The sequence below is a fragment of the Loxodonta africana genome, chromosome 3, assembly GCF_030014295.1.
Source record: "Loxodonta africana isolate mLoxAfr1 chromosome 3, mLoxAfr1.hap2, whole genome shotgun sequence".
NCBI lineage: Eukaryota > Metazoa > Chordata > Mammalia > Proboscidea > Elephantidae > Loxodonta > Loxodonta africana.
This window is the reverse complement of record NC_087344.1, coordinates 165,133,855-165,160,111: the sequence shown is the minus strand read 5'-3', so window position 1 is coordinate 165,160,111 and position 26,257 is coordinate 165,133,855. Positions and strand designations below refer to the sequence as shown.

The 26,257-nt window shown below is 37.9% G+C and overlaps 1 protein-coding gene and 1 long non-coding RNA gene across 6 annotated transcripts in view; both read left to right on the top strand.

The window, feature by feature from the left end:
• Positions 1-26,257, top strand: part of CEPT1 (choline/ethanolamine phosphotransferase 1) — a 60,985-nt gene that overhangs the window by 4,225 nt on the left and 30,503 nt on the right. For 3 of the 5 annotated variants that reach the window (XM_023547457.2, XM_003409571.4, XM_023547459.2), the window contains exons 2-4: positions 3,426-3,839; positions 11,191-11,338; positions 12,878-13,019. In XM_023547457.2, coding sequence (XP_023403225.2) covers positions 3,501-3,839; positions 11,191-11,338; positions 12,878-13,019 — 629 coding nt within the window. In that variant the 5' untranslated portion in view covers positions 3,426-3,500. Of the gene's footprint in view, positions 1-2,135; positions 2,326-3,425; positions 3,840-11,190; positions 11,339-12,877; positions 13,020-18,871; positions 18,957-26,257 lie in introns of those variants that run through there. The other 2 variants (XM_064282421.1, XM_023547458.2) reach the window with 2 other exon arrangements.
• On the top strand, positions 18,963-25,153 carry LOC111750496 (uncharacterized). Its single transcript, XR_002785623.1, has 2 exons — positions 18,963-19,089; positions 24,997-25,153. It is a non-coding gene; the product is annotated as an uncharacterized LOC111750496 (long non-coding RNA).

Here is a 26,257-nt window from a genome sequence, read left to right as displayed (position 1 = left end):
CTGTGGTAGTGACAGCAACCTCTGTGGCCCTCTGTATGTGTGGAAAGCAGAGTAATCATCTGTATGTCAGGGCTTACCCCATCTGAATTTTTATTTGCAATGTTGTTGCTAATAGTTTCACAGAGACAATGTTGCCAAATTGAAATGTTGGCAAAGAAAACCTTCAAAAAGCTCATAGGCCCTTTTCATATATAAATTATATAATGTCTAGACCTTGAAAGGTTTGTCAAAATGTAGGTTTTTCTAAAAGAAAAATAGAAGAAAAAAAATCGAGGTCGAAGGGGGGAAAAACTCAGAAGGAAAGTATCAGTTTATCAAATAGTCCTGCCAAATGTTCAAACTTAAAACCACTAGGATCAGTTCCTTGTAGCTGTTTAGTGCCAGGAACAGGCCGACACCCTCAATATATCACCTTTAAAAAAAAAAAAAAAAAACAGTAGAAGAATGGAACACTGCAGTAATAAAATACAAATTGGGTTGACCGAACTTTTTATTACTGTTTCCAGTGGAATTCCATAAGAGCCAATTATAGCTCACCAATATGAAAATACGTTACCCGTTTTGACTGTAGAAAGTTTGGCTACTATAAAACAAAGTGTTTTGGTGATTATTGGTGTGTCATCTAAAGCAAGAAGGTTGCCAATTGTTCAATGTTACATAAACATAGTTAGAGGGCAGTGGTGGATCAGTGGTAGAATTCTAGCCTTCCATACGGAGACCTGGGTTTAGTTCCCAGCCTGTGCTCTTCGTGCACCACCACCACCCATCTGCCAGTGGAGGCTTGCATATTGCTGTGACGTTGAACAGATTTCAATGGCTCTTCCAGACTAGGATGGACTAGGAAGAGAGGTTTGAGGATCTGCTTCTGAAAATCAGCCAGTGAAAACCCGTGTGCATCAGCATAGACCAATCTGTAACTGGTCATGTCATGGCACAGAACTGGGCAGCGTCTTATTCCCTTGTTCATGGGGTCTCCATGAGTGAGGCCCAACTTGACAGCAGCTAACCACAAGAATAACAGATATCGTTTAAAAAGAGTTTTAATCAATAGCTTTTTGTTACAGTTGGGGGTGTGTGGAGGAAATTCTTTGAAATAGTAAGAAATGAGTGTTGATTTGCCCTCTTGGTTTGAAAATTATTTTAATATTTTTATTTCAGAGCACTTCAGTTGGTTAAATTGTGGCACTCATGATTTTTTGTTGTTTGAGATTTTTGAATATTTAAGCAAGTTGACAATGGCTATTTTCTGAATCAAGTATTGAAATACACGATCTGGCAGAGAATTTGGATACCACTTTAAACTGTTAATGATTCTGAAATTTTGGAATTTGATATTTATGAGGAGAGGGAAGAAGTATTATAAATCCTGGGCATGGTGATACTAGGTCCATTGTTGAGATGCCCTAGACCCTGTATCACATTCTGTGGTCCCATAGTACTGTGTTCCTGGGAACTTTATATTGCTTTCTGAATAGAAGCATTATGACCAGACAATCAAAGAATACCTCTCTTCGTTCAATGCCACTACCCTTTTAGTTCTTCTAAAATTATTTCATCTTTTTTCTTTCTTTCCTTCCCCATCCCCCCTCCCCCAAATCCTCTTAGGGTTTCTCTTCTTCCTCTTAGCCACTAGCTATGGATTTCCCAGAAGATTCTTTTTTCTTTTTCTATATTTAATCCCTTCAAGAACTCTTCTACTTTCTAATCTTTAGCTTCTAAATTGATGACCTGGAATTGTCATATCATACACAGACTCCAGTGCCAAGTAGAGAATCATCTTGCTGAAAGCAATTTTTGGCCTTATGTCTTGGTTCTTTCCAGCAGTACCAGTACCTGAGGCTAATGAATGGTAGCTGACCAGATCATGAGGGGACTACCTGGGGGCCTGATGCTGACTACTAAGCATCATGAGGCATGATGTATTTATCATGGCCATGTGGTGAGGCCAGTAAGAGCCCTGAGTCCGGAGGCTTAGATGAAGCTTTCTGGTACACAGGAGAGGGTAACATGTCCCCTTTGGGGACATGAAAACTCTGCTCTGGGACCCCTCCACAACCTCACCCTGTATGTTTCATCTTTTGTATACTTTTTTGTTATATTAAAGCTCTTGTCACAGGTATGGTGTTTCCCATTGAGCTCTGTGAGTCCTTTCAGCAAATTATCAGACCCAAGGAAGAAGGGAGAGCTGGCTGGTCTGAAGTGGAAGGAGTTATGTGGACTCCCAGGTCAGCAGCCAGTACCCTCAGGAGGTAGAGGAAAACCCCAAATTTGGGGCCAACAGGCCTGAAGTGGAGGAAATCATGTGGACTCCCAAGCTTGCACCTGGTACCTACTGACCTCGCCTTGGGTAGCTGGGGATGAGAGAGAGAGAGCTGTGAGGGCAGCTGGGGTCTGCACTGAACAGGGAAGGGAAGCTGAGATTTCTGTAGGATGCAGCTGGCATGTGGAGTGGGATTTGTTATCTACCACACAATTTGGTATCAGAGGCGGGTGATCTTAGTCTCACTGGACTGGTTTGCACAATTGGTACAGCAAGCAGGGTTCACCTGAGCGGTCCCTGGCATTGCACAGTCTTTTGTTTTCGTTTCAAACATCTCTGCTTAAAAAGCCCTTGTATGTCTTCCATCTTACCCTCATCTCCAGATCCCCTCACCCTACTTCAAAGTCACCAGAATAACAGATTGATTTTTCTCCAACTTTATCTTGACAGTACCACTGGTGTCTACCTGTTGACTCCTTTTTTCTTCTCCTTTACCCCTCATATTTAATCCGTAAGCCCTTCCTGCTAATTCTTCCTCCTAAAGTAGAAATTACTTACAGATTTGACTTTCTTATTTCCATTGTTACTACCCTACTTTAGGTCCTCACCACTTGCAAACCACTGAGATCTCCATACTAGTTAAGTCCTTTGGCTACTTTCTCCATTCATCTGATGAATACATGCAAATACCCTATTAATCTTGAAATATTGTCATTTTCTTATGCTGCTTAATAACCTATAGTAATTATGGTGTCATTAATGTTTTCTAAAGTGCAAGTACTTCAGGGATTAAATTCAAGGTCCTTTACCAACAATCATCACTTAACCAACTTACAGTTTTTTCTTACTACTTCTTCAGCTCATCAGCCCACTCTGCTAATACATATATACTGTTCTCTTAAAGTTAATGTTTTGTGTTGTTGTTTATCCTCACTTGGAATACTACTTAAAAAAAAAAAAGGTGAGGTTATATGACTTTTTTGGCTCACACCATCAATAGAACTAGACCCAAAAACAGGTCCCTGGTTTTCTGATCTCTAGTTAACATACATAAGCCTATTAGCAGTTTGAAGATTTTTGTTGTTGTTTTTGTTTTTAATGCACTGGTAATTATATAAAATGTAAATTCTGGTTGACAAATGTATTTTATTTTTTATTTTTACAGGTAAAGACCAGCTATAAAAAAAGTTATAAAACTTAAGACAAATTATTGTCTTGAGATAAAAGAAAACCAAGACCCATGAGTGGGCATCGGTCAACAAGGAAACGATGTGGAGATTTTCACCCAGAGTCTCCTGTGGGCTTCGGGCATATGAGTACTACAGGATGCGTATTAAATAAATTGTTTCAGTTACCTACACCACCATTGTCAAGACACCAGCTAAAACGGCTAGAGGAACACAGATATCAGAGTGCCGGACGGTCTCTGCTTGAACCCTTAATGCAAGGATATTGGGAATGGCTAGTTGGTAGAGTTCCTTCCTGGATTGCCCCAAATCTCATCACCATCATTGGACTGTCAATAAACATCTGTACAACTGTTTTATTAGTCTACTACTGCCCTACAGCTACAGAACAGGTAAGAACAGATTTCTTAACAATACGTATCAACATTTGTTAAATGCCAAAACGGTTTAGTTGGGATTACGGGTCATTTTAGCTAAAGAGAAGATAATATGACATCTGTTGTCAACTATTTAAAAATATCCTAGAGCCCTGGTAGTACAGTGGTTAAGAGCTCAGCTGCTAGCCAAAAGGTCAGCGATTTGAATCTATCAGGCGTTTCTTTGAAACCCTATGGGGCAGTTCTGCTGTAGCCTATGGGGTCACTATGAGTCAGAATTGACTCAGCAACGGATTTGGTTTGGCTTTTTGGTTTCACATCCACTGTTGATAAAGCATGTACTGCTCCTCATAACTGCAACCAACCTTATCCTACTTTATCCATTATTAGAAACCAGAAGCAGAGGGTGGGCTCTCATCCTAGTAGGTAAATTAATGTTATCAGGGATTTAACTGTTGCTTTTAAAATCAGAAAATCTGATTTCTTTATATAAAAGATTTATCCCATTTTTTGAAATGGCTGAATAAATTCTTAGCAAAGTTTAAAATGAGAAAAGTCTCTGGCATTTGAGATGGCTATAAATCAATTTTATCAAGTGTTGTCCCCTTCATTCTGTTGAGAATTGTAGAATATCCCTTTGCTCTTGCCGTAAACATGTGTAACAGATAGACCTCAGCTGTATCTCATATTATTTTAGCAAAGCAAAGGTAGTATAAGAAAAAGTCAATATAATGTATTTCTTGTTCCACATCCTGCTTTGTCTGACATTAAGAAAGGAAGCACGCTATTGCTTATGAAGACTCTTTCCCTAAGCCTTCTCAAATCCAAGCCTCTCTACTACTTTTACTATATATAAACCAGAACTAAGCAAAACCAGTTGCCATTGAGTTGATTTCAACTCATGGCAATCCCATGTGTTGCAGAGTAAAACTGTGCTCCGTAGGGTTTTCAGTGGCTGTGACCTTTTGGAATTAAATCACCAGGGCTTTCATCCAAGGTGCTTCTGGGTGAATTTGAACCACCAACCTTTCAGTTAGTAGCTGAGCACTTAACTGTTTGCACCACCCAAGGACTTCTGTTATTATCTATACCCATTACTTAAAACCAAAAACAAAACTGTAACCCTTGATCAGAATGGGTAAATCGATGTTTATCTCTTGTTTTAAACTTTCCTTGTTAAAAAATGAACTAAAGTAGTTAGGTAATGAAAGAGAATTAGATACATTTGTTGTGCCTGTATCACTCAGAATGGTCCAAGACTACAGAAGGCGACCCTCAACTAAGGTTGTTGAAAGTAACTCTTTGAACCATATGGAATTAGAATGGCCACGTGATTCCTTGTTTTGTTTTTAACTTGAAGTAATTAAAAAAAAAAAAAAATAGTGTGTTCAGATGATTTGTCCTTTGAGATATAAAATTACCACCATCCAACCCTCTGTGCCTTTCTGTTTTCATCAGTTCATATCCACATATATCTCTTGAAGTGAATGGCTATCTACAGTTGCAGTTACCTATAAAATATGTTATTTTTGTCTTTCAGATCCTCATTTCCCCCCACTGTTGAATACAATTTCTCATTTACTATACAAATTCAGTCCATACAATTTGTATGGATATATTTCTGGTTTTCCTTCACTTTCTTAACTATCTTGCTTTATATTGATCAGGAAACTTAAACAAAAAACAATATGATTGCTTATGTATGTCTGGGATCCTTTATTACCTGCCCTTTGAGCTGTTTCACCTGGCACTTATGTAAGCCCCTGGTAGAAGAGTTTGGTCTGGATCTCACATGTCCTTAGAGATATAGAACAGCAGGGAGATTCGTTGGTTCCAGTGGAAGCCCTCCAGTGGTCCTAAGCCAGTTCCAGGATGGGGATCGGGGAGTAAGAGCAGGTTCAAAGGTAGCTCAGCCACTGACAGTCATTTATTGAGCACCCAGAGTATACCAGGCACCGTGTTCCCTATAATACTTTTCCTCAGCCTCTGTCCTGAACCGTTTTGGAATTACTAGAATTAATTTTTTGCGGGGGAGACTTCCAGAATGGCAACTACCCTGATCACAGAGAACTTTTCAGAATTATTGCTGGGAGGAATCAAGGTGGAACATGACTGAGCTGCTCTTTGGTACTCTGCAAGGGAAGGCAGTGTCTAACAAAGGATACATCTAGATTTCTTTACAGCTACATGGCAGAAATCCTTGTCAGGCTCAGATCAGAATTACTGAGGTAGGCCGTGGCTGTCTTCCAGGATACACTGTTCCCATCTCTGTGATCTTGAGTAACTTAGGTAAGTTCTCTAAGTCACATTTGACTTGTCTTTTTTAAGCCTTACCTTGTAGTACTGTTACGAGGATTAAGTTGAGGTTACCAGCCACGTAGTGTGTTTAGCAGAGTGCCGAGCATATAATGCTCAATAAAGTCGGTGATTATTTGGAATTTGTCTTGCAGCTTGATATATGTGGCATATGCTTTTGAGTTACCTTTGCCAAATAGGACAGATAAAGTTGTTATCTATTTGAAACAGATGAAAACTAAGCGACCCTGTTACCAGTAAGAGTTCTACCAGATTTAAGTGTAACTTTTTGGAATGTGATCTTAAGAGTTTTTTGTCTTAGTGCTTATTTATTTTTTGTTTGTTTTTATATTGCAGTTTAATGCTTTTGATTTAACTTATTAAAAAATAACTTGTTACATTTTTTTAATAATGAAAAAATGGAAAGAGAAAGTGGCACATTGGTCCATCATCCCACTGCCCAATTAACTCCTATCGATATTAAAAGAGAAAGGGAAAAAATAACAGAAAATTTCACAGAAAGGTATAAAACAAAAAGTAGAATCTTCCCCTTTTTGCCTGCCCATCCATCCCACTCCTACCCTCAGTCACTTTCCTTAAACGTAACAACGTTTAATAAGCTTTTGGTGTGTATATTCACCTGCGGAAAAAAAATCATTCTTGCATCAGCATGCATGTATGTTTATATGTATGTAAACCCCTCAACTCTGTTTCAAAAGCTCAGTAAAACCACATTTCTTAGACTCTTTCATCTGAGTTAACTCACATAAGAACATCTCTGTAAGATCTTGCAAGTTAGTTAATTGTCATATTGTGATGTGATTATTTGCTTTGGCCAGTTCTTTTCCACTCACCCCTCATGGTGTAATGGTTTCCTGACTGATGAGTTCATTCATTCATTCAATGTCTCTTCTAGGCTCTTAACCCAAATAAGACCATACTTATCTCTGAATTAGACGGCTTTCTCCTTGAAACACATCTGAGAATTGTGAAATAATGGAAATAGGAGCAAGTATATGATATTATCGTAGTGTTCTACAGATTCACAGGAAGAGGGAAAAATCCGAAGAACACAAGAAAGTTTTTTTCTCTTTTTAACTATATAATTATTATCTTGCTGTTTTCTGAGATTCTGTGTATACTGTTAATTGAAGTTGTCTCTGTTCTGAAGTAACTCTTTTCCCTATTAGAATCCTAAGTTTAGACTCTAAGAAGTCCCTTGTCTTCTCTAGCAGTGTTATTCAATACAGCTTTCCGTGATGATGACAGTGTTCTCTGTATGATCCAATTTGGTAGCCATAGCCACGTGTAGTTATTGAACACTTGATGTATGGTTAGTGCAACTGAGGAACTGAATTTTTAATTTTATTTCATTTTAATTAATATAAATTTAAATAGCCACACATGACTAATGGCTACTGTATAGACAACACAGAGTTACGGGAACAAGAAGCAGTAGATCCAAAGTCCAGAAGATGGAGTTCTTAGTCACACAGGATTAATTACCCATCAATATGCTTCCATATAAAATGTGGTTACATAACCCCAGGTAGCACATTCAGGATTTGTAACTCTGGCTTTCCAGTCTTCTAATTGCCATTGAGTTGACTCTGACTCATGGTGACCTCATGTTGTGTCACAATAGAAATGTGCTCCATGGACTGATGTTTTTGAAAGTAGATCACCAGGCCTTTCTTCCAAGGCACCTCTGGGTGGACTCCTTTCACTTAGTAGCCGAGCACATTAACAATTTTTACCACCCAGGGACTCTGGCTTAGAAGAGGTGTATGTTGTTGTTAGGTGCTGTCGTTCTTAGGTGCCATCGAGTCGGTTCCAACTCATATGACCCTATGTACAACAGAGCAAAACACGCCCTGGTCCTATGCCATCCTCACAATTGTCGTTATGCTTAAGCCCATTGTTGCAGCCACTGTGTCAGTCCATCTCATTGAGGGTCTTCCTCTTTTTTGCTGACCCTCTGCCTTACCAAGCATGATAACCCTCTCCAGGGACTGGTCTCTCCTGACAACATGTCCAAAGCATGTGAGACAAAGTCTTGTCATCCTTGCTTCTGAAGAACATTCTGTCTGTACTTCTTCCAAGACAGATTTCTTTGTTCTTCTGACAGTCCATAGTATTCAGTATTCTTTGCCAACACCATGATTCAAAGTCTTCAATTCTTTTTTGGTCTTCCTTATTCATTGTCCAACTTTCACATGCATGTAGGCAATTGAGAATACCAGGGCTTGAGTCAGGCACACCTTCATATTCAATGTGACATCTCTGCTTTTTTAACACTTTAAAAAGAGGTATTTTGCAGCCAGTTTGCCAAATGGAATATGTCATTTGATTTCTTGACTGCTGCTTCCATGGGCATTGATTGTGAATCCAGATAAAATGAAATCCTTGACAATTTCAGTCTTTTTTTTCCATTTATTATAATGTTGCTTATTGGTCCAGTTGTGATGATTTTGTTTTCTTGAGGTTGAGGTTCAGTTCGCACTGAAGGCTGTATAGTCTTTAATCTTTTTCAGTAAGTGCTTCAAGTTCTTTTCACTTGCAGCAAGGAAGGTTGTCCGTCTGCATATCCTAGGTTGTTAATGAGTCTTCCTCCAATCCTGATGCCACATTCTTTTTCATATAGTATAGAGGTGTATACTGTGGTCCTTTTAATAGCCTCAATGTCCTAAATTGTGGAACTCTAAGAAAATGTTTAAGAGAAGATCCTTGCCTTTTAATAACTGAGAACTAAATACATCTGTAGCAGAGAAACCCATTCCTATTGCAGGAACCCTTTACAATGCAGAATATACTAAATATTATCTGGAGCTCTGAGTAGTTTTAATTTGCAACTCTGAGAATTTAATACAGTTTAACTTGATAACTGATATCTGGTAACATATCTGTTTTTGTAAAATTTTTTTCATGGCCTGGGTATGGGAAGCTCTGAAAAGTAATTCAAAATTCTCCTCTTCACTCTTAGAGATAACAAACCAGATAAAAGCTCTCCTTTTTTAATGTACAACATTTAAAGTCAGTACCAACAGTTCAATTTCTAGCCAGGAAAAGAGAAATTATGACCATAAATATTGGAAAAATAATGTTCTAAGCACTAACTAACAGCTATGGAAGCAGCAGTCAAGAAATCAAAAGACGCATTGCATTGGGCAAATCTGCTGCAAAGGACCTCTGCAAAGTGTTGAAGAGCAAAGATGTCACCCTGAAGACTAAGGTGCGCCTGACCCAAGCCATGGTATTTTCAATCACCTCATACGCATGTGAAAGCTGGACAATGAATAAGGAAGACCGAAGAACAATTGACGCCTTTGAATTGTGGTGTTGGCGAAGAATATTGTGTATACCACGGACTGCCAAAAGAACGAATAAATCTGTCTTAGAAGAAGTGCAGCCAGAATGCTCCTTAGAGGCAAGGATGGCAAGACTGCGTCTTACATACCTTGGACATGTTGTCAGGAGGGACCAGTCTCTGGAGAAGGACATCATGCTTGGCAGAGTACAGGGTCAGCGGAAAAGAGGAAGGCCCTCAACGAGGTGGACTGACACAGCGGCTGCAACAATGAGCTCAAACGTAACAACGATTGTAAGGATGGTGCAGGACCGGGTGGTGTTTCGTTCTGTTGTGCAAAATGTTGCTATGAGTCGGAAGCGACTCAACGGCACCTAATAACAACAACAACAAGCACTTTGTATACTAGATCATAATTTTCCAAAGTGTTGTTCCATGGAACTTTGAAGAGGTGTATTTAAAAATACATCCTATCCGTGGTCTCATGAGACAGTTCAGTCAGTTGGCATAACATAGTTCACAAAAATCATGATCTGCATCTTAGTGAAGTGAGTAGTGTTGAAGGTCTTAAAAGTTTGCAAGCAGCCATCTAAGACACAACTACAGGTCCTACTTGCGAGGAGCAAAACGGTAAGAAGGTAGCCAAACGCTCAGAGGAGAAACAAGTCTACATACATGAGTGACAACCTTATCTGCCGTGAGACTGGAAGAACTAGACGGTGCCTGGCACTGCCACCGACCGTTCTGACCAGAGTCACAATAGACAATCCTGGAAACAATAGGAAAAAAATATGGAGCAGAACTCAATTCTTATTAAAAAAAAAAAAAACAGACAAACTGAAACAGTGGAGAACAGAGGACTTGCCAGAGACTATCACCCTGAGACACTCTTTAAACCTAGAACGGAGCCTATCCCCTGAGATTACCTTTTAGTGAAATAGAGTGGCACAGAAAGTGTGGGTGCTCTACTTAAAAACCATCTGAATGAGACCAGAAGTTCAATGATTACTCAAAAGCAAAGGTGAAAAGATAAGGAGGCAGGGAAGTTAGAGCACTAGACGTGAAAGAAACAATACAATTAAAGAGGGTGTTGACACATTGTGGTAGATGTAACTGGTGTTACTGAACAATTTGCACAGATTGTCAAATGGGAACCTAACTTGCTGTGTAGACTTCAACCAAAAACTCAATAAAGTAAATAAAAATATGTACCATGCTCTGAAAAATTTGGGAAATGGCAGCATATTGTGTCCCCCTTTTTGGAGAGTCACAGTATGTTTTAGCAGCATTAAGGACTGGAAGAAGTCCTACAGTAGAGAAAGCTGTTTAACATTGCTTAACCCATTGTTTCTCAAATGATTTTAGTCTGGAATATTTTTTTTTTTTTCTTCATGTAATACCTATAAACATCCTGAAGAACACAATTTGGGAAATACTATACTACATTATTCATTAATCGACTTTTAAATCTAAATGTTTGGAGGAATATTATAGAAATCCCCTAGTCTAATCTCTCATGGGATTTTTGTAATATCCCTGTGAAGTACTTATCCAGCATCTACTTGAGCACCCTATAAGACAGAGAATTTAATTCTCTTGAAATTCTAATTGTTTCAAGAAGTGCTTCATTTTGTAACTCTTGGATCTTCTCTTGTGTAACTTCCAGCCAGCATACTTCTCTAGAGAATGATCTGCAGGTAAAAATATGTTAACGTAGTAGCTAATATGTCTTAATGCTCTTGCTTTTCTTATTTTCTTCCACAGGCACCTCTGTGGGCATATGTTGCTTGTGCATGTGGCCTTTTCATTTACCAGTCTTTGGACGCTATAGATGGGAAACAAGCCAGAAGAACCAATAGTAGCTCTCCTCTGGGAGAACTTTTCGATCATGGTTGTGATTCACTGTCAACAGGTACTGTTGTTTTTTAATGTTAACGATGATTGACAGTAGTGAAAGCAAAGTGATAAACAGTGTTAGACTAAATAAGAGGTTGGTGGTGTTATTATAGTTATCAGAATAAATGATTTTGTATTAAATTTTAGTATTTTCAAAAGACTGAACCTGATTAATATTTTTTCATTATTGGCATTATCAGGAAATTTAGGAATTAAGTTCATTTCTGTGTAAGTTATTTTTAATGCTAAATATTGTTTTGTCGTGTTTGTTTTCAAAGTCTTAGGGCATAATTGTCATCATAAAGTACACGGCAGTACAATAGTGGGAGACTAATTAGATAATTTGTGGTCTTTATGTTTAAGTGGCTACATTGTAGGCATTTAAAACTATGTTATAAAGACTTTGTTTATAACTGATAATGTGTTTGGATAGAAAACACTGGGGAAAAAATACATAAAAGTACTAATAACAGATGAGTCACTATGGTTAGGTGATATGCCTTTACTTGCACTATTTGGCAAATTTTTAAAATAATACTTCTGCATATCTTTAGAGGGAAAAAGGAAATTTAGAAATGAAACGATAATTTCTAACAAGTTTTCCTGACAGGAACTTCCCACCTTATGTTTAATTTAGTCCTTCAGTTGGTTTCTTATCATTGGACATGCCTTTTAAAATATTTAGAGAGAAAGAAGTGAAAACTCTAGTTTTACCTCCTGAACCCGGATTTACAAATGTAGATGCATGTTAAAATCATCGTCTCAATATCCAGTCAGCAGTTTGCTTAGTAGAAGGGGAGCAACTAAGCTCTGAGTAAAGGCTAGTTTGGTATCTTAAACCAAAAAAAAAACCAAACCCAGTGCCGTCGAGTCGATTCCGACTCATAGCGACCCCATAGGACAGAGTAGAACTGCCCCATAGAGTTTCCAAGGAGCGCCTGGCGGATTCAAACTGCCGACCCTTTGGTTAGCAGCCGTAGCACTTAACCACTACACCACCAGGGTTTCCAAGGTATCTTAAAAGGTGTTATAATATAACTAGGTGACTGTAGAATGACAGGTATCCTATTTTTTATTTTAAGGGACGGTCATGTTTGCACTATAGTTTGAGTTTCAAACTTTTATGGAAGTCTTTTTGTGTGTCACCCATAATGGTATCTGCTACATAAGAAACAGCAGCTATCAATCTAAAACAAGTAGGTCACTTTATGGATTATCCATGCCTTTCTTCTTGCCTTCAGGCTCTCTGCCTTTTAACTTCTTACTGCTCATTATTACCACTATCACTAAATTGGGAAAGTACTCCGAAAAATAACTATTTTAGTTGCTTTCAAGAACTTTGGTTCCACTAAGTGGTTTAGTGAAAGAGAAGATTTAAATTATGAGGAAAAAAGATAGCGTCGGGATTATGTCTGACTTTCCTGTTACCATAGATAACTGAGAGCAGATTTACATTCTTAGCCTATTTCTTCTTTGTCTTACCTGAAATCATTTCCAGCTCAGTCAAGGTTTGGTATTCAGATTGTTCAGTTTCACTGTGATCTTTTTTCTGCAGTTTTTGTGGTTCTTGGAACTTGCATTGCGGTGCAACTGGGGACAAATCCTGACTGGATGTTTTTTTGTTGTTTTGCTGGGACGTTCATGTTCTATTGCGCACACTGGCAGACATATGTTTCTGGAACATTGCGGTTTGGAATGTAAGTAACAATGATGTTTGCTCGTTCTAATGTGGAGGATGTTGCTTGTAGATATTTGAATATTAGGGGTAGATCAAATTACTAAATTAGTTTGATTAATAAAAGAATCTTAAACTAATTATTATAGTTGTTGCCTAATAATCTTTGCCATATGCCTTTCTGTCATACCTTTTAAAAGGAAATATCAGAACCTTCCAACCAATACTTTTAAAGCAATCTGAAAAACAGTAGCCTCTCCTCACTCACCTCTATTTCTCTCTCTGACAGTAAAATTCAATCTTTTTTTCCCTGCTGTCATTTGCCCTAATACCATGCTTTATTTTACATATAGAAGTGCATTTTTCAGGAAAGATAAATCGTTTCTAAGAGCAAAGATCAACTGTTGTCTTTAAATATCATGGCCTTTATATACTAGGTTTTATTCCTTTCAGATTGTTTTATTAATTAATCTAAAAAAAAAAAGAAAACCAAGCGCTTGATAATTCAGTTCACATGAGAACACCATATAGATTATTTTTGCCAGTGAAATGTCAGAGATTTTCAAAATGAAATACAGACTCATTTCTTTGAATAGTTCCTACCTGATGATCGGTACTTTTCCGTAAATATTCATTAGTAAACCGGTCTCGGAACAAGGTTAAGGATGGTATTCATCAACCAACTGGTATTTAAGTTAGTATCACAGATCCTATTTACACTGCTTAGGTTGTTCTTTTTTTTTTTTTTTTTCATGGTGTAGGATTCAAAGAGAAAGGGCTTGAGAAAACACTGTCTACGCCGTGAAATGTCAAAATGAAAATCTCTGATGGCAGATGACGGGGAACATCTTAACCTAGTCTGCACTGAAGATGAATCATTAGTAGATTTTTAATTTTAGATCTCTAGTAAAGTTAGTTTTCTAGGCTTTGAAAAAGCAGAACGCATAGAAATCCAGCTGTTCACTACAAGTTCAGTTCAGCTGACTTTAGCTAAGCTTGTTTCAATAGAATTTAAGATGTTCTGATAGCAGTAAGTGAACAGTTAATACTTTGAATGTTAACTGTTTAAGAAGCGTGTCTTACAATACTGTCAAAAAAGGGTTTAGAGAATATGTTTAAGGCACATCTCAGTGTGGTACTTGCATTGGAGACGGCAGTGGACGTGAGTGCCCATTTGAAAACTATATGCCTGTGCATTCATCAGTAGTTTATAAAATGATCTCAGTACTCAGAAGATATTGAAGATGTCTGATACCAAAAAAAAGCAGTAATTGAAAATATGCACAGGTGTTTTTTCTCAATGATTCATGTTTTTACAATCTTTCTCTACACTAGGTAAAGCCATAAAATGTGATGGACTTCTAAGAACAGACTTCTAAGATCACTTGATTTGCCCTAATTCAGTTTTAATTTTTAATGACGTTACTGTTTTCAAAAATAGTAAAATTCGTGATACATGAATTTCACGTAGTTTATATTTCATTGATTATTATCTTGCCAGTTAACTTCTAAGCCCTTATTTTGAAAGCCTAGTCATCATCCAGCCCTAACTCATTCTTTCCCTTTCAATAAAGCAGCACCAGTCATATGGGTGGGAACTGGAGGAAGGAGAAAGAACAAAACCATGGAAGTAGGGGAAGAGTAAATAGACAGTGTTTTTAGGAGTGATTTTATATCATAGCTTTCTATTTGCCAGTCTTTGAGTTTTCCTCGTGGTGTATTTCCATTGATGAGCTACGTATTTGGAGAACTGCAAACAGTTGCGTATGGTTGCTTCATAAGATGCCTATAGGGGAGTGGCAGGAGAAAAGGCTGGAGAAGATCCAGATATACTCTGTGATGCCAAAAACGTTTTATCCTAATTCTGTGGGGAAGTTTTACAGGACCTAAGGAAAGGAGATGACAAAAATGCCTTTTAGAAAAGTCAGTTTGGCAGCATTGTAGAGGATGAATTAGAATGAGCTGTGACAGAAGCAGGGAGATCAGGAACAAGTGTCACTGTGATTAAGGTGAAGAGTTGAAGAGTGGCAGCCTCAGCTAGATAGTGACAGTGTTTCTGGAGAGAATGGGACGGGTTGGAGAGAGATATGAGGAAAAACTATAGGACATAGCCTATATTTGAATGTGGGGAATGAATGAGAGGGCTGAGGCTGGAATGCTCCCAGTTTTCTGGCTTGGGTGGTTGCATGGAAGGTGGAGAAAAGGCACTAAAGAAAGAGGAAAAGGATCCTATTTGAAGAGAGAGTTCTATTTAGGATGTGAACATTAGGGGTTTTAGGCATCCAAATAGAGTGAGAATAACAGAAACTTAGAGAGCAAGCCTAGAAAGAAGCTCGTAAAAATTATTGAAAGTAACAGCCAGAGTAAAAAAAAAAATGAGAGCTAAAAGCCAAGAGAGGAAGGAATTTCAAAAAACAATTCTAAATGCTGCCAGGGCTCAAAATAAGGACAGAAATGGGTACATTGAATTTGGCAGTATAAGGCCATCCCAAGTAGTTTCTATATAGTGGTGGGGTAGAAGCCAGATTATGAATGGGAAGTAAATAAGTGGAGACGGTACAGGTTGGAGGAGAGGACACAGGCTTAAAGGAAGGAGGGGTTTTGTATTTCAAATAAAAGAAATCCAGCAGAAAAGGGATTGTAGATACCTGAAAAAAGAGAGTATTATTTATGTAGTAAGATTGCTGAAAATGTAGGACCAGACACGTTCTAGGGTGACAGGACTAGATCACGAAGATGCTCTTCCACTGGGACTGGAGTGCTTACTGATAAATGGCATAAAAAAAATTTTTTTTTTTTTTTTAGAAATATTGAGGCCGGTTTGAATTTAACATCTAAATTTAAATATTAGTACTTTAAGGAGTTGGTTTTGATGTGGGAAAATTGTGCAAAGTTTTCCGAAATACCTCAATTACATTAAAACAACTTTTTTTTAAAATTAAAAACAGGCTACAATATTCATGGAAATACGCTGCTAACGCTTTACATTTAAGGAGATGATTACCAAAATACCAGTATACAGAAACATGTAGAATAATACATTGCGTGCATATCCCTAAAGAAGTCTTTAAATTGCCCTTTTTCAAGAGTGAATAGAATAGGCAAGTGTATAATAGGTTAAATATTGAAATAAAGTTTGTATATGTGAAGGAGAATGTCCAAATTTTATTTTGCTTAATTAGGAAAGAACAAGTTCAACTTTCAAATGTAGTTTGACTAAAGAAATTTTTTAAAAAATCACTTACTTTTTCTTACCTCTTAGAGGAAAGGAAAAGCAGCCTTAGGTACATTTGGAATCTCATTTTAAAACATTTTTATTTGAATTGTTTTATTTTGATATGCTTACACATGACTAAAAAAATTCACGAGGATTTCTCTTTTATATGTAAATAAATTCAAGTTGTTACACTTTTACTGTTGTTGGCTGCCATCGAGTCTGCCCTCAACTCATGGCAACCCCATGCATAACAATGCTGACTGGTCGTGCACCACCCTGTGATCAGCTGCAAATTGGGCTGTTGTGAACAGCAGGGTTTTTTTCATTGCCTGATTTTCAGATGTAAATTGCCAGGCCTTTCTTCCTAGTTCATCTTGGTTTGGAAGCTCTGCTGAAACTTGTTCAGAATCATAGCAACACACAAGCCTCTGCTGACAGACAGGCTGTGCATGGGGTGCGCTGGCTGAGAATCAAACCCAGGTCTCCCACATAAAAAAAAAAAAAAATAGAAGGCGAGAATTCTACTACCTAACCACTAATGCCTTTTAATAACCTTAAAATGTAGAATGTTTGCCAAATAAGAAATTTTTATTTCATCTCCTTAGTCTTTTTAATGCAACTGTTTTTAGTTGCTGTTCAGTTTGTTTATAATATATTGAACAAAAAAGAGGCACAGTAACGTTTGAAACTGTTTTATTCAGAGTAGAAGTCTAGCTTTGTGAGAAGAGAAAAGAAATCCTCCCCGAAATTGTGACTTGTATCTTCCAGCATTTTGCTCTGATGGCAGCTAAAAGCTGCCTGGCACACAGGATATTAATCTGTTCTTATCTAAACACACCCCTGTCCTAACTGCTTCTGGATGACAAGCAGAGACTGACAGTGACAAGTACTACCTATTGGGACCCTTCCAGGTCCAGTTTAGCACTGTAGGATTTTTACCAGCCTGATATGAAAGACAGGGGAGGAAAATGGGGTTTGAAGCTAAAATATGTATATAGGGTTGCTATGAGTTGGAATCAACTCGACAGGTTTGGTGTGGGGTTTTTATGTACTTTTTAGCTTCGGCAAAGCCCATCATGTCCGTGGATTACGTAAGGGATCTCTGAGATTCCTCTGAGGAAGTCTCTGATTCTGTTGATTTTACAGACATTATTTCTCATGACTTACTGCGTATAATTACAGCAAGCAGAATGTCAGTCTTTGCTTCCATTCATTTTTAATTTATGCTTCTAAGATTCTACATTTAAATTCATTAAAAACCCTGCCACCAAAAGTTTATTCCTATGTAAGTAACTTCTGTAATCACTTCCCACTTTTTCTTTTCTGTAGTTAGTTTAAAAAAAAGTTAATAGGCTATGTATTCTATTGGTAGTCTGTCAAATTTAGTTCATCTCTTTATCCAAGGTGAACCAAAAACCAAACCCATTGCCATCAAGTTGGTTTCATCTCATAGCAACCCTAAAAACATACTTATTTGAAGACTTCCTAGTAATTAAAACTGATTCTGTTAATGTATAACCCACTTTCTCTTAGGAAACTTCCTATCGAATACCTGTATATGACCTGCATATCTTTACATGGTTAAGATTGATCACATTAATTATTAAATGCCAGACATTTTCCTTTTAGTTTCTGTATGTATTTTTCTCTCAGAAGTGATGCATTCATTTGAACCCCAGCTCCGCCCATTTAATTCTGTCTCATTGTTATAGATAATGTTGATAGAACAAGCAACTCTCAGTTATTGTAGTAATGTAAAACCCAGATTGCAATTTGGGCTTTCATAAAGTTATTTTTGTTGTTAGGTGCCATCGAGTCAATTCTCACTCATAGCAACCCTGTAGGACAGAATAAAGCTGCCCCTTAGGGTTTCCTAGGCTGAAATCTTTACAGAAGCGGAGCGCTAGTCTTTTCTCCTGTGGAGCCACTGGTGGGTTTGAACCACTGACCTTCTGGTTAGCAGTGCTTAACCACTGCACCACCAGGGCTCCTATATCTCATTCCTCTGTTCTTAATTTTCATTAGTAATGTAGTTTTTATTTAAAGCCTATTCTATATACTGCTACCCTTTTCTGTCACCATCTGTGTTATACTTCTCTAGTGATTCAACTGGGTGTTTTACCACTAATAAACTAATCCAATCTAGTAGAGCATTATAATGCTGGTATGGAGTTAAGGGAAGAGAAAAGGAGAAGATGCTAAACCAGAGATTTTCAGGGAACAAGACAAAGAGATGGCTAATTTGACTTCTGTCCTAATATCCAAAGAAAAGTCACTCTTAACTAGATTCTTTCCCACTTGCACACGTATTTAAGAGACCTATGTCACAAACTATTTACCAAGTAGTTTTATTTCACTTCTGGGTAATTGAGAGTTGACTGCATGTTTTTAGTGCTGATGTTTCCAACTTCGGGTTTACAAGTCATTTATTTGGTGTTAGTTTTAATTTTTTAAACTTTTCTATTTTGACTTGAGTTGAAATACATGTGTATGTATAAGGATATCAATAGTACTGTATAAATTGTATCATTGAATCTTTAGTGTCTTTATAAGGAGAATGCTACATTTGAATCTGTTTTTGCTACCTGTTTTTGTGGGGCTCTTTAGCAGAATCTCTGAGTAAAGTTATTTTGAAATGTTTGTTTCCCTATGCATAGATTCGATGTTACAGAGTCCCAGATCATAATTATAATATGCCAGCTTCTCACAGGAACCCTGGGACCTTGGTTCTGGAACTTCACGGTAACTGCTAGAATACTCATGCTGCCAGTGAACAATGGCGTGAAATCTATAAAGACAGCACCTTTGTCATGCACAGAGTAATTAAAAAATGAAAAATCAAAAGTCTTCCTGGTGGTATTTCACAGACAAACAGGTTATTAGAAAACAATTACTTTTCTAACATAATAGGGCAATAAAAATCCACCCTATTAAACAAATCTTTTTTTAAAGAGTTCTCTTTCCCATTTACTTACAGTGCCTAATAATCGTTTTTGCCCTGTGTAATATTTTTTTAAAACAAATACATACCTTTCCACCCATTAAATAGTCTTTTTTTAGTGTTTATTTTTGAAAACAATAAAGCAAGCAGAGTTTTCCTTAGATAAGTAAGTTGAAAGGACCCTTTTTATTAAGTAGGAAAGATTCTGCTTATTCTCAACTTTTTTAGCATATCTATAAGCAATCTAGTACTGGTTTTTCTGCTTGGATTTTTAATGATTTTGGTTTGAAAAAATATTAATGCTAGAAGCTCTTCTCATTTATATTTGTTTTTTGTTTTGCTCTATGCCGTGCTTTCAAAACAGTATTTCAGCTATTCATGTCACTGTAATCATGTTTTAAACACTCCTTTTTCAGTTTCTTTTTAAGTTAATACATATTCCCTTAATATAATATTAAGTGTAAGTAATAAATCTTTTTCCTCTCAGATTAGAATTGTAATTTGACCTTATGACTTTTTAAAGTTCATAATAATTATGAGATAATGAATAGTCCATTTGGATAGTCCAGAATTCTTAACACTTTAATATGAAATGGTTTATTTATAAGAACGGTAGAGCTTAGATTCAGTTTATTTCGCAGTTCAGGCAGTTCGGGGAGCATATGGAAACCTGACAGATAATTCTAGCAATACAAGCTGCATTAAGTTTCCTGAATTTAAGTCCTCTGCCCCTCTCCAAAAAGAAATTTTTAATATTTTACCATTGCTTCAGTAACACGATAGAAACAGTGAATCTCTTGGTAGCAGAGTACATATTCTTTCTGAAGGGTGAATTGCAGAGTTGTAAATCCATTTATTCAGTAGCAGTAATGTTGACTTTGGGAACAAATTAATAGTGTGAGGTTAATTTTTTTTTTAATAATCAAATTTTCAAAACAAACTTGGAATGTGGAGAATACTGGGAAGTAATATAGATATTGTTTTAGGAGCAAAACTAAAGCATTTTTCAATTGAATTTACAACGTGTTTGCATAATTATTTGTGGAACTCCTTCCTAAAGTAGAATAATATACATAGTTCAAGCTTCTTAGCACCCTTCTACCCTTACCCTGGAGCCCTGGTGGCACAGTGGTTTAGAGCTACGGTGAGCCACAGCTGCTAACCAAAATGTCAGTTTGAATCCACCAGCTGCTCCTTGAAAATCATATGGGACAGTTCTACACTGTCCTATAGAGCCACTGTGAGTTGGAATCAACTCAGCGGCAATGGGTAAGGTAAGAGTACCCTTACCCTGTCTTCTGGTACTTTCTCCAAAGACCTGTAGTTTTATACTCACTGTAATTGTCTAAATTTATAATTTTTGATACTCATTTTTTATTGTTAATTATACTCACCAAAGGTCCTCTCCACCAATGTTCTTAATGAATTTAACAGTCAGAATATTGACTGTAGTGCTTAGTTTTACCTTGTTTGTCTGTAATAACAAACTACCTCATAGAGCCCTTTCTATTAAAATGTTCTGGCAATGAATGCATTTTACATCATGAAAAATGTTTTGGAAAGACATTCTCTTTTCTCCAGATATACTGTCTTCACTTGTATAAGATGCTAACTTGCAGAGATTTTCTTTTGCTTTTAATAATTGCTGGTTTTAATGGATTTGGTCATTGAAATGAAATTATCAGACATACTTTTTTTTTTTTTTTTTAACAAAGTTCAGAAGAAAATAAGCTTCAGAAACAGTTGTTCTCCCTAAATTGTTCCCGGGTGAATGTATTAGCATCTAAACTCCCTGTGCCAACTATTGCCTGATACGTTCTAGCATTTTAAGTAAAATTGTGTTACAGTGTTAAAAGTGCCATCCTGAAATGTGTAGACATCTTAGTGACAGCAAGTTAAAGACTTACGGAGGCAAGGCCAAGATGGCAGAGTAGTCAGACACTTCCTGTGACTAGAAAAAATAAGAGAATCGATTATATATGACAGTCTAGGAGCCCTCAACGTCAAAGACAAAGTTGAGGAGTCAGACTGAGCAGCAGAGGGAGGGACAGTTGAGAAGTAGCGAGGATTTGCCAGACCTGATGTGGCCAGCGCCCTACAGGCTGGATCAGCCGGCGTGCACAGGCTGGGGCAAGCACTAGCAATCGGGATGCGTATTCCACACCAGGAGAGACCGAGCGGCGGAGAGGCTGCACAGGCCTGCGGAACCAGGGGAAGGCAGCACTGAATTTGAGGAAGTTAAGTGTAAGCGTCTAACCTACTGTGCAGGATCGAAAAACCCCTTCTCTACTCTGGGAAGTACCTCTCTTCCATTTACCTGCCCCCTTCCCCATTCTGCTCCGGCTTCAGCGATTACCGTGCCCTCGGGGCCAAAAGTGGGACCTGTCACATACCCTAAGCCATTCTCCCAGCTTTGGAGAGGGAACAAATTAACAAACAGGAGAAAATAATCTGCCAGCTCCCCTAAGCCAGGAACTCAGGACAGGCACAGGCCTTTGCCTAGGCACAGGCATACAGGGTCCATGGACTTTGAATGCCTTTCACCCCTGTCTAACTAGACCTGTGTGGGGCTATTTCAAAAGCAGAAAAAAAAGAGGCCCTCGTTAACATGGTACAATAGGGTACATACGTGAAGCCTATTTTCAGCTGTGACAGCTGAGGGGGAGTGGCAGATTCGTGACATTTGACATCATCCTGCCCATTAAGCTGGGTCCTGACCTACCCACATCAGGGGCCTGAGGACTGATGGCTCTGCCCACTCCACCTAGCCCCCCGTGACAGGGGTCTGAGAATAAGTGGTGCCTCCCAGTCCTTACAGCCAACAGCACTGGGTGCTCAGAGTCCAGCTACAAAACCCACCCACCTACGCACCCTGGGGAACAGCAACACGCCTTCTACTCAGACACTCAGGGACAGCTGTCAGCCCCTACCTTGCTCAGCACATAACCCCCTACCACAGCCAGATACCTGGGCCTACTCCAATCACCCCTACGTAGCTCTGCCTGTCTATGACTATAGGTGAGAGCCTGCACTACACACTTGGTAACTGATGACCTGAATACCTGAGCTGAATCCACACAAGAAGAGTAAACGGACTCCTGGTCTTACATACCTAGTAACAGCTCTAACCACCTGTTGACAGAACGTGAGAGCTTCAAAGACACTAGTAATCAAAGTAGCTCACATGACCACGCTCTTTGGGCATATGAAAACGAGAAGGTAAGACACAGCAAGCAAACATAAAATAAATTAATAACTTATTGATGGCTTGGAGACAACAGTCAATATCAAATCACGTAAAGAGGCAGACCATGATGGCTTCAGCAAGTGACCAAAACAAAGAACAAACCTCCTGGAGGAAGAGAAAGCCTTGGAATTACCAAGATAGAATTCAAAAGATGAATATACAGAGCTCTTCAAGAGATCATAAAGGAGATCAGACAAAATGCAGACCAAGCCAAGGAACACACAAAGCAACAGAGGAATTTAAAAAGGTTATACAGGAGCATAATGACAAATCTACAGGCTACGAGAATCCATAGAGAGACAGCAAACAGAAATCCAAAAGATGAATAAAATTTCAGAATTAGCCCAGTAGAAAGTCATAGGAGCAGAATTGAGGCAATGGAAGTCAGCATTAGTGAGATCGAAGATAAAGTACTTGACACCAATTTATTTGAGGCAAAATCAGATAAAAGAATTTTTTTTAAAGAAACCATAATTATGTGGAACTGTAGTTGGAGAGGAAGAATAGGCCAGTGATACCTTTATTTAACTGCAAGATTTTACTACATGAAGTGAAAAGACTCTCCTTTTAATTCTTTTCTACTTTTTCCAGAGGTTATGAGGGTAGGCCACCCCTTCAATTTGAGACTTAAATTTTATTTCCTCTTATCCTAGGGAACTTGTTCTATTCTAGCCTTGGGCTATATGTTTCTCCTCTTTCTCAGCCACTCGATGAGCTTTTTCTTTTTAGTCCACTCAGGTAATTTAAAGATCATATGGTAGGTAATACTGTTTTAAATAATTTAGCTTATCTCAGAAATAAATGCTTGTACTTGTCTAACACTTAAAAATACTCATGGTTATCTCAGCTGTATTGCTAATGTTATTTAACATTAATCTAAGCTTGCTGTGCCCATTTTGCCCCTTATCAAGGGTAGAAAAGTAAAATATTGGAAGGCAATTCGTTGACTTTCTAGGCTAATCTTCATTCTAGTCCATCTACACCTCACCCCCACCCCCCACCTGGTTTTTCTGGTAAAGCATTTAGTGAATGCCATGCTCTGGTTATACATAATTTCTTTAGAACTTCAGATACACTTACAAATAATTGTTGATCTGTAGTTATCTAGCAATTGCTGTAGGGTTCAAAACACCTTCATATGGATGACTTTTTAAACAAAATGCTTCTTTTTAAATAACAGCTCACAAGTCAAATTGTACAAATCAGAGTTTCTTTGACATGAATTTATCCCTAGTGCATATTTTGTGAGCCAAGCTAGTACAAAAAAAAAAAAAAGCCCGGTGCCATCGAGTTGTTTTCGACTCATAGCAATCCTATAGGACAGAGTAGAACTACCTCATAGGGTTTTCAAGGCTGTAATCTTTACAGAAGCAGACTGCCCGGTCTTTCTCCCACTGAGCAGCTGGTGAGTCCATACCATCAACCTTTTGGTTAGCATGAAAGCGCTTTAACCAGTGCACCCCATGGGCTCCTTAGCCAAACTAATAGCCGGCCTAAAATTACAACATAATTATATTTACTATTTGTAGTTTAACAAAAACATGTTTACAAATTAACTACAGGTATGTCTTTGAAATGGATATGTCACATGTAGAAGAAAAACAGAATAAATTGTCTTTTTTCTGATTTTAGAGAGGAAAGACACAAAAATTGCTGGGGAAAAATGATTAACATGCTTATCAGCTCTTACAGAATATCAGCTGAAATCTCTTTGCATCCCTCAATTAATACTGAGTCTTCTTGTATTCAAACCAAATATACTTGTTAAGTATGTCTCTGAACACTGAGAAATAAAAGTGAAACTTTGAAAATAGAAAGTTTCCTCACAGTTAGGTATCATAGAGTTTGGAGTTGTCATACCCTTTTATCACTTTTAAAAGCCATTTTGCCCTTCTGAGGTAATAATTGCTCTGATCAGGGAGTTTCTGAGCTGCCTTTTTGTGGTGATAAAGGAGCCTTGAGATCCTCACTCCCACTGAAGACATGCTCTGTTCCCTTCCCTGTTCAGAAGTTCAGATTACTCATGTTTACTTAGGACACCTTCTTCTCTGCTGCTTAATAAATTGACCATTAGAGCGTTGTAAGGAATGATTGACCCGAGAGGTTTGTTGTGGGTGTTAAAGGTTATTTTGACCTTGGACTGCCATGTTGATAGTCTTGCCACCCACATCAGACAAATGGGGGAGGTTAGACTCCACAACTGGTTTGCTCTTTTCCATTTTTCTTGTGTGACAACCAGCAGAACATTGGTTTGTTGCTGCCTTGTAGTAACTTAAGTGTGTTCTGACCAGAGTGCTCATTATGGGTTATCCACAGCAATTGGAGGAATTCTTTCTGTCCTCTGACCACATGTACTAAAATAAAAGTAGAAACGCAAAATTATTTTAAAGCAGTACCGGTCAAGGTATTCAAATACCTTCATGGTTCGACAAAAAATTATGTTTTTAGTGTTGCCTCATTTTTCCCCTTTGAAACTTTTAGGCTGTGGACATGTAATGCTATAGATATGAGATTTGTTTTTTCATATATATATATATGTGTGTGTGTATATATATATATTTTTAATCACTCTGATATTCCTTTTCCACTCTCAGTCCCTTGTGTCTTGAAGGACTTTTTGTGATGGTGGCAGATGTTTTGTTCAGTGCCAACATTTGGAAATATTATCACCCATTATTCTCCATTTGAAAAATAATAATTTTAAAAGGTAGTTATTACAGAAATGCCACATTCCTACTTTTGTATAGTATGCTGCTTTCTAGATAACTGTTTCTTTCTTGCATGGCCAAAAGAGATTACAGTGAGCCCTCTCCTAATGTGTTAGAGTCAGTTCAGCCCCTAGTAGAGACCTGTTAGTGGAAGGGGGGAGAAATGATCGATCATGTAACTAGTGCTCTTCTAAACAGAATCATTAACCCGTTTGTTCACTGTTAATCATTTCTGCCCCGTGTCCCTCCTAGCTTGCTTTAGTTTCCATACCTGGGAATGGCCTTGCACCCACACCGTTTTTCATTGAGATTCAGGATTAGAACCACATCTCTAGGATTGATGATAGGCAGTTCTCATGATTCAGCTTCATGAGAGCAGGAGGGGCTGATCCTGGAGTACTGAGCTTTACTCTAAATAGATAAGCAAACAGAAGAATATATTCCCAGCTAGCTACCAACTGGTAAGTTTTCCCTGGCCTCCTCCCCTAACATTAAGGTAGTGTTGGTAAAAATACGACAGTTATCTGAATGGTTTAGAAAATTCTGTCTTCCAAATTTTCCAAACAAGATATTTCATAAAACTTTTCTAGGAAACCCAATTTGGAGCTTTTTAAGGGTTTTTCATGTTTCCTGTTCTCTTTTACATTCACCCCAAGGTACAAAGATTAATTGCATGAGGTTCCCTCCATTTTTATTTTGTAATTCTATACTTCTGGCCCTTCCCCTTCCAAAAGGCTACTTCATATATCCAGCAAAATGTTGTAAGATGTCTACCCTCCTCCACCCAAGACAGAGTCGATCATCTCTGACACCTGCTTAGTCTCCTGAGTCTGCTACTGAGTCTAATTCCCCTTATTGGCAACGCCATTCACCAGGTCAGCTCTACAGATTCTTTTTAGCCTAATTCAGTCCATTTTTTTTTTTTTTTTTAGTAAATGTGTATATGAGGATAACTGCATCACTATATGCTTGCAGCTTAAAAAGCTTCTGTTTTAAAAACATTCTTGGAGCAAACAAAGACCAGTTTTTTTAGTTGTGAGAGACTGGTTTCAACCCAGTTATTTATTACAGGCATGAGAGTCACATATCTTAAGCTCACATTATAGATTATCTGCTTTAAGTATCAGCATTAGAAATGGGGGCTCTA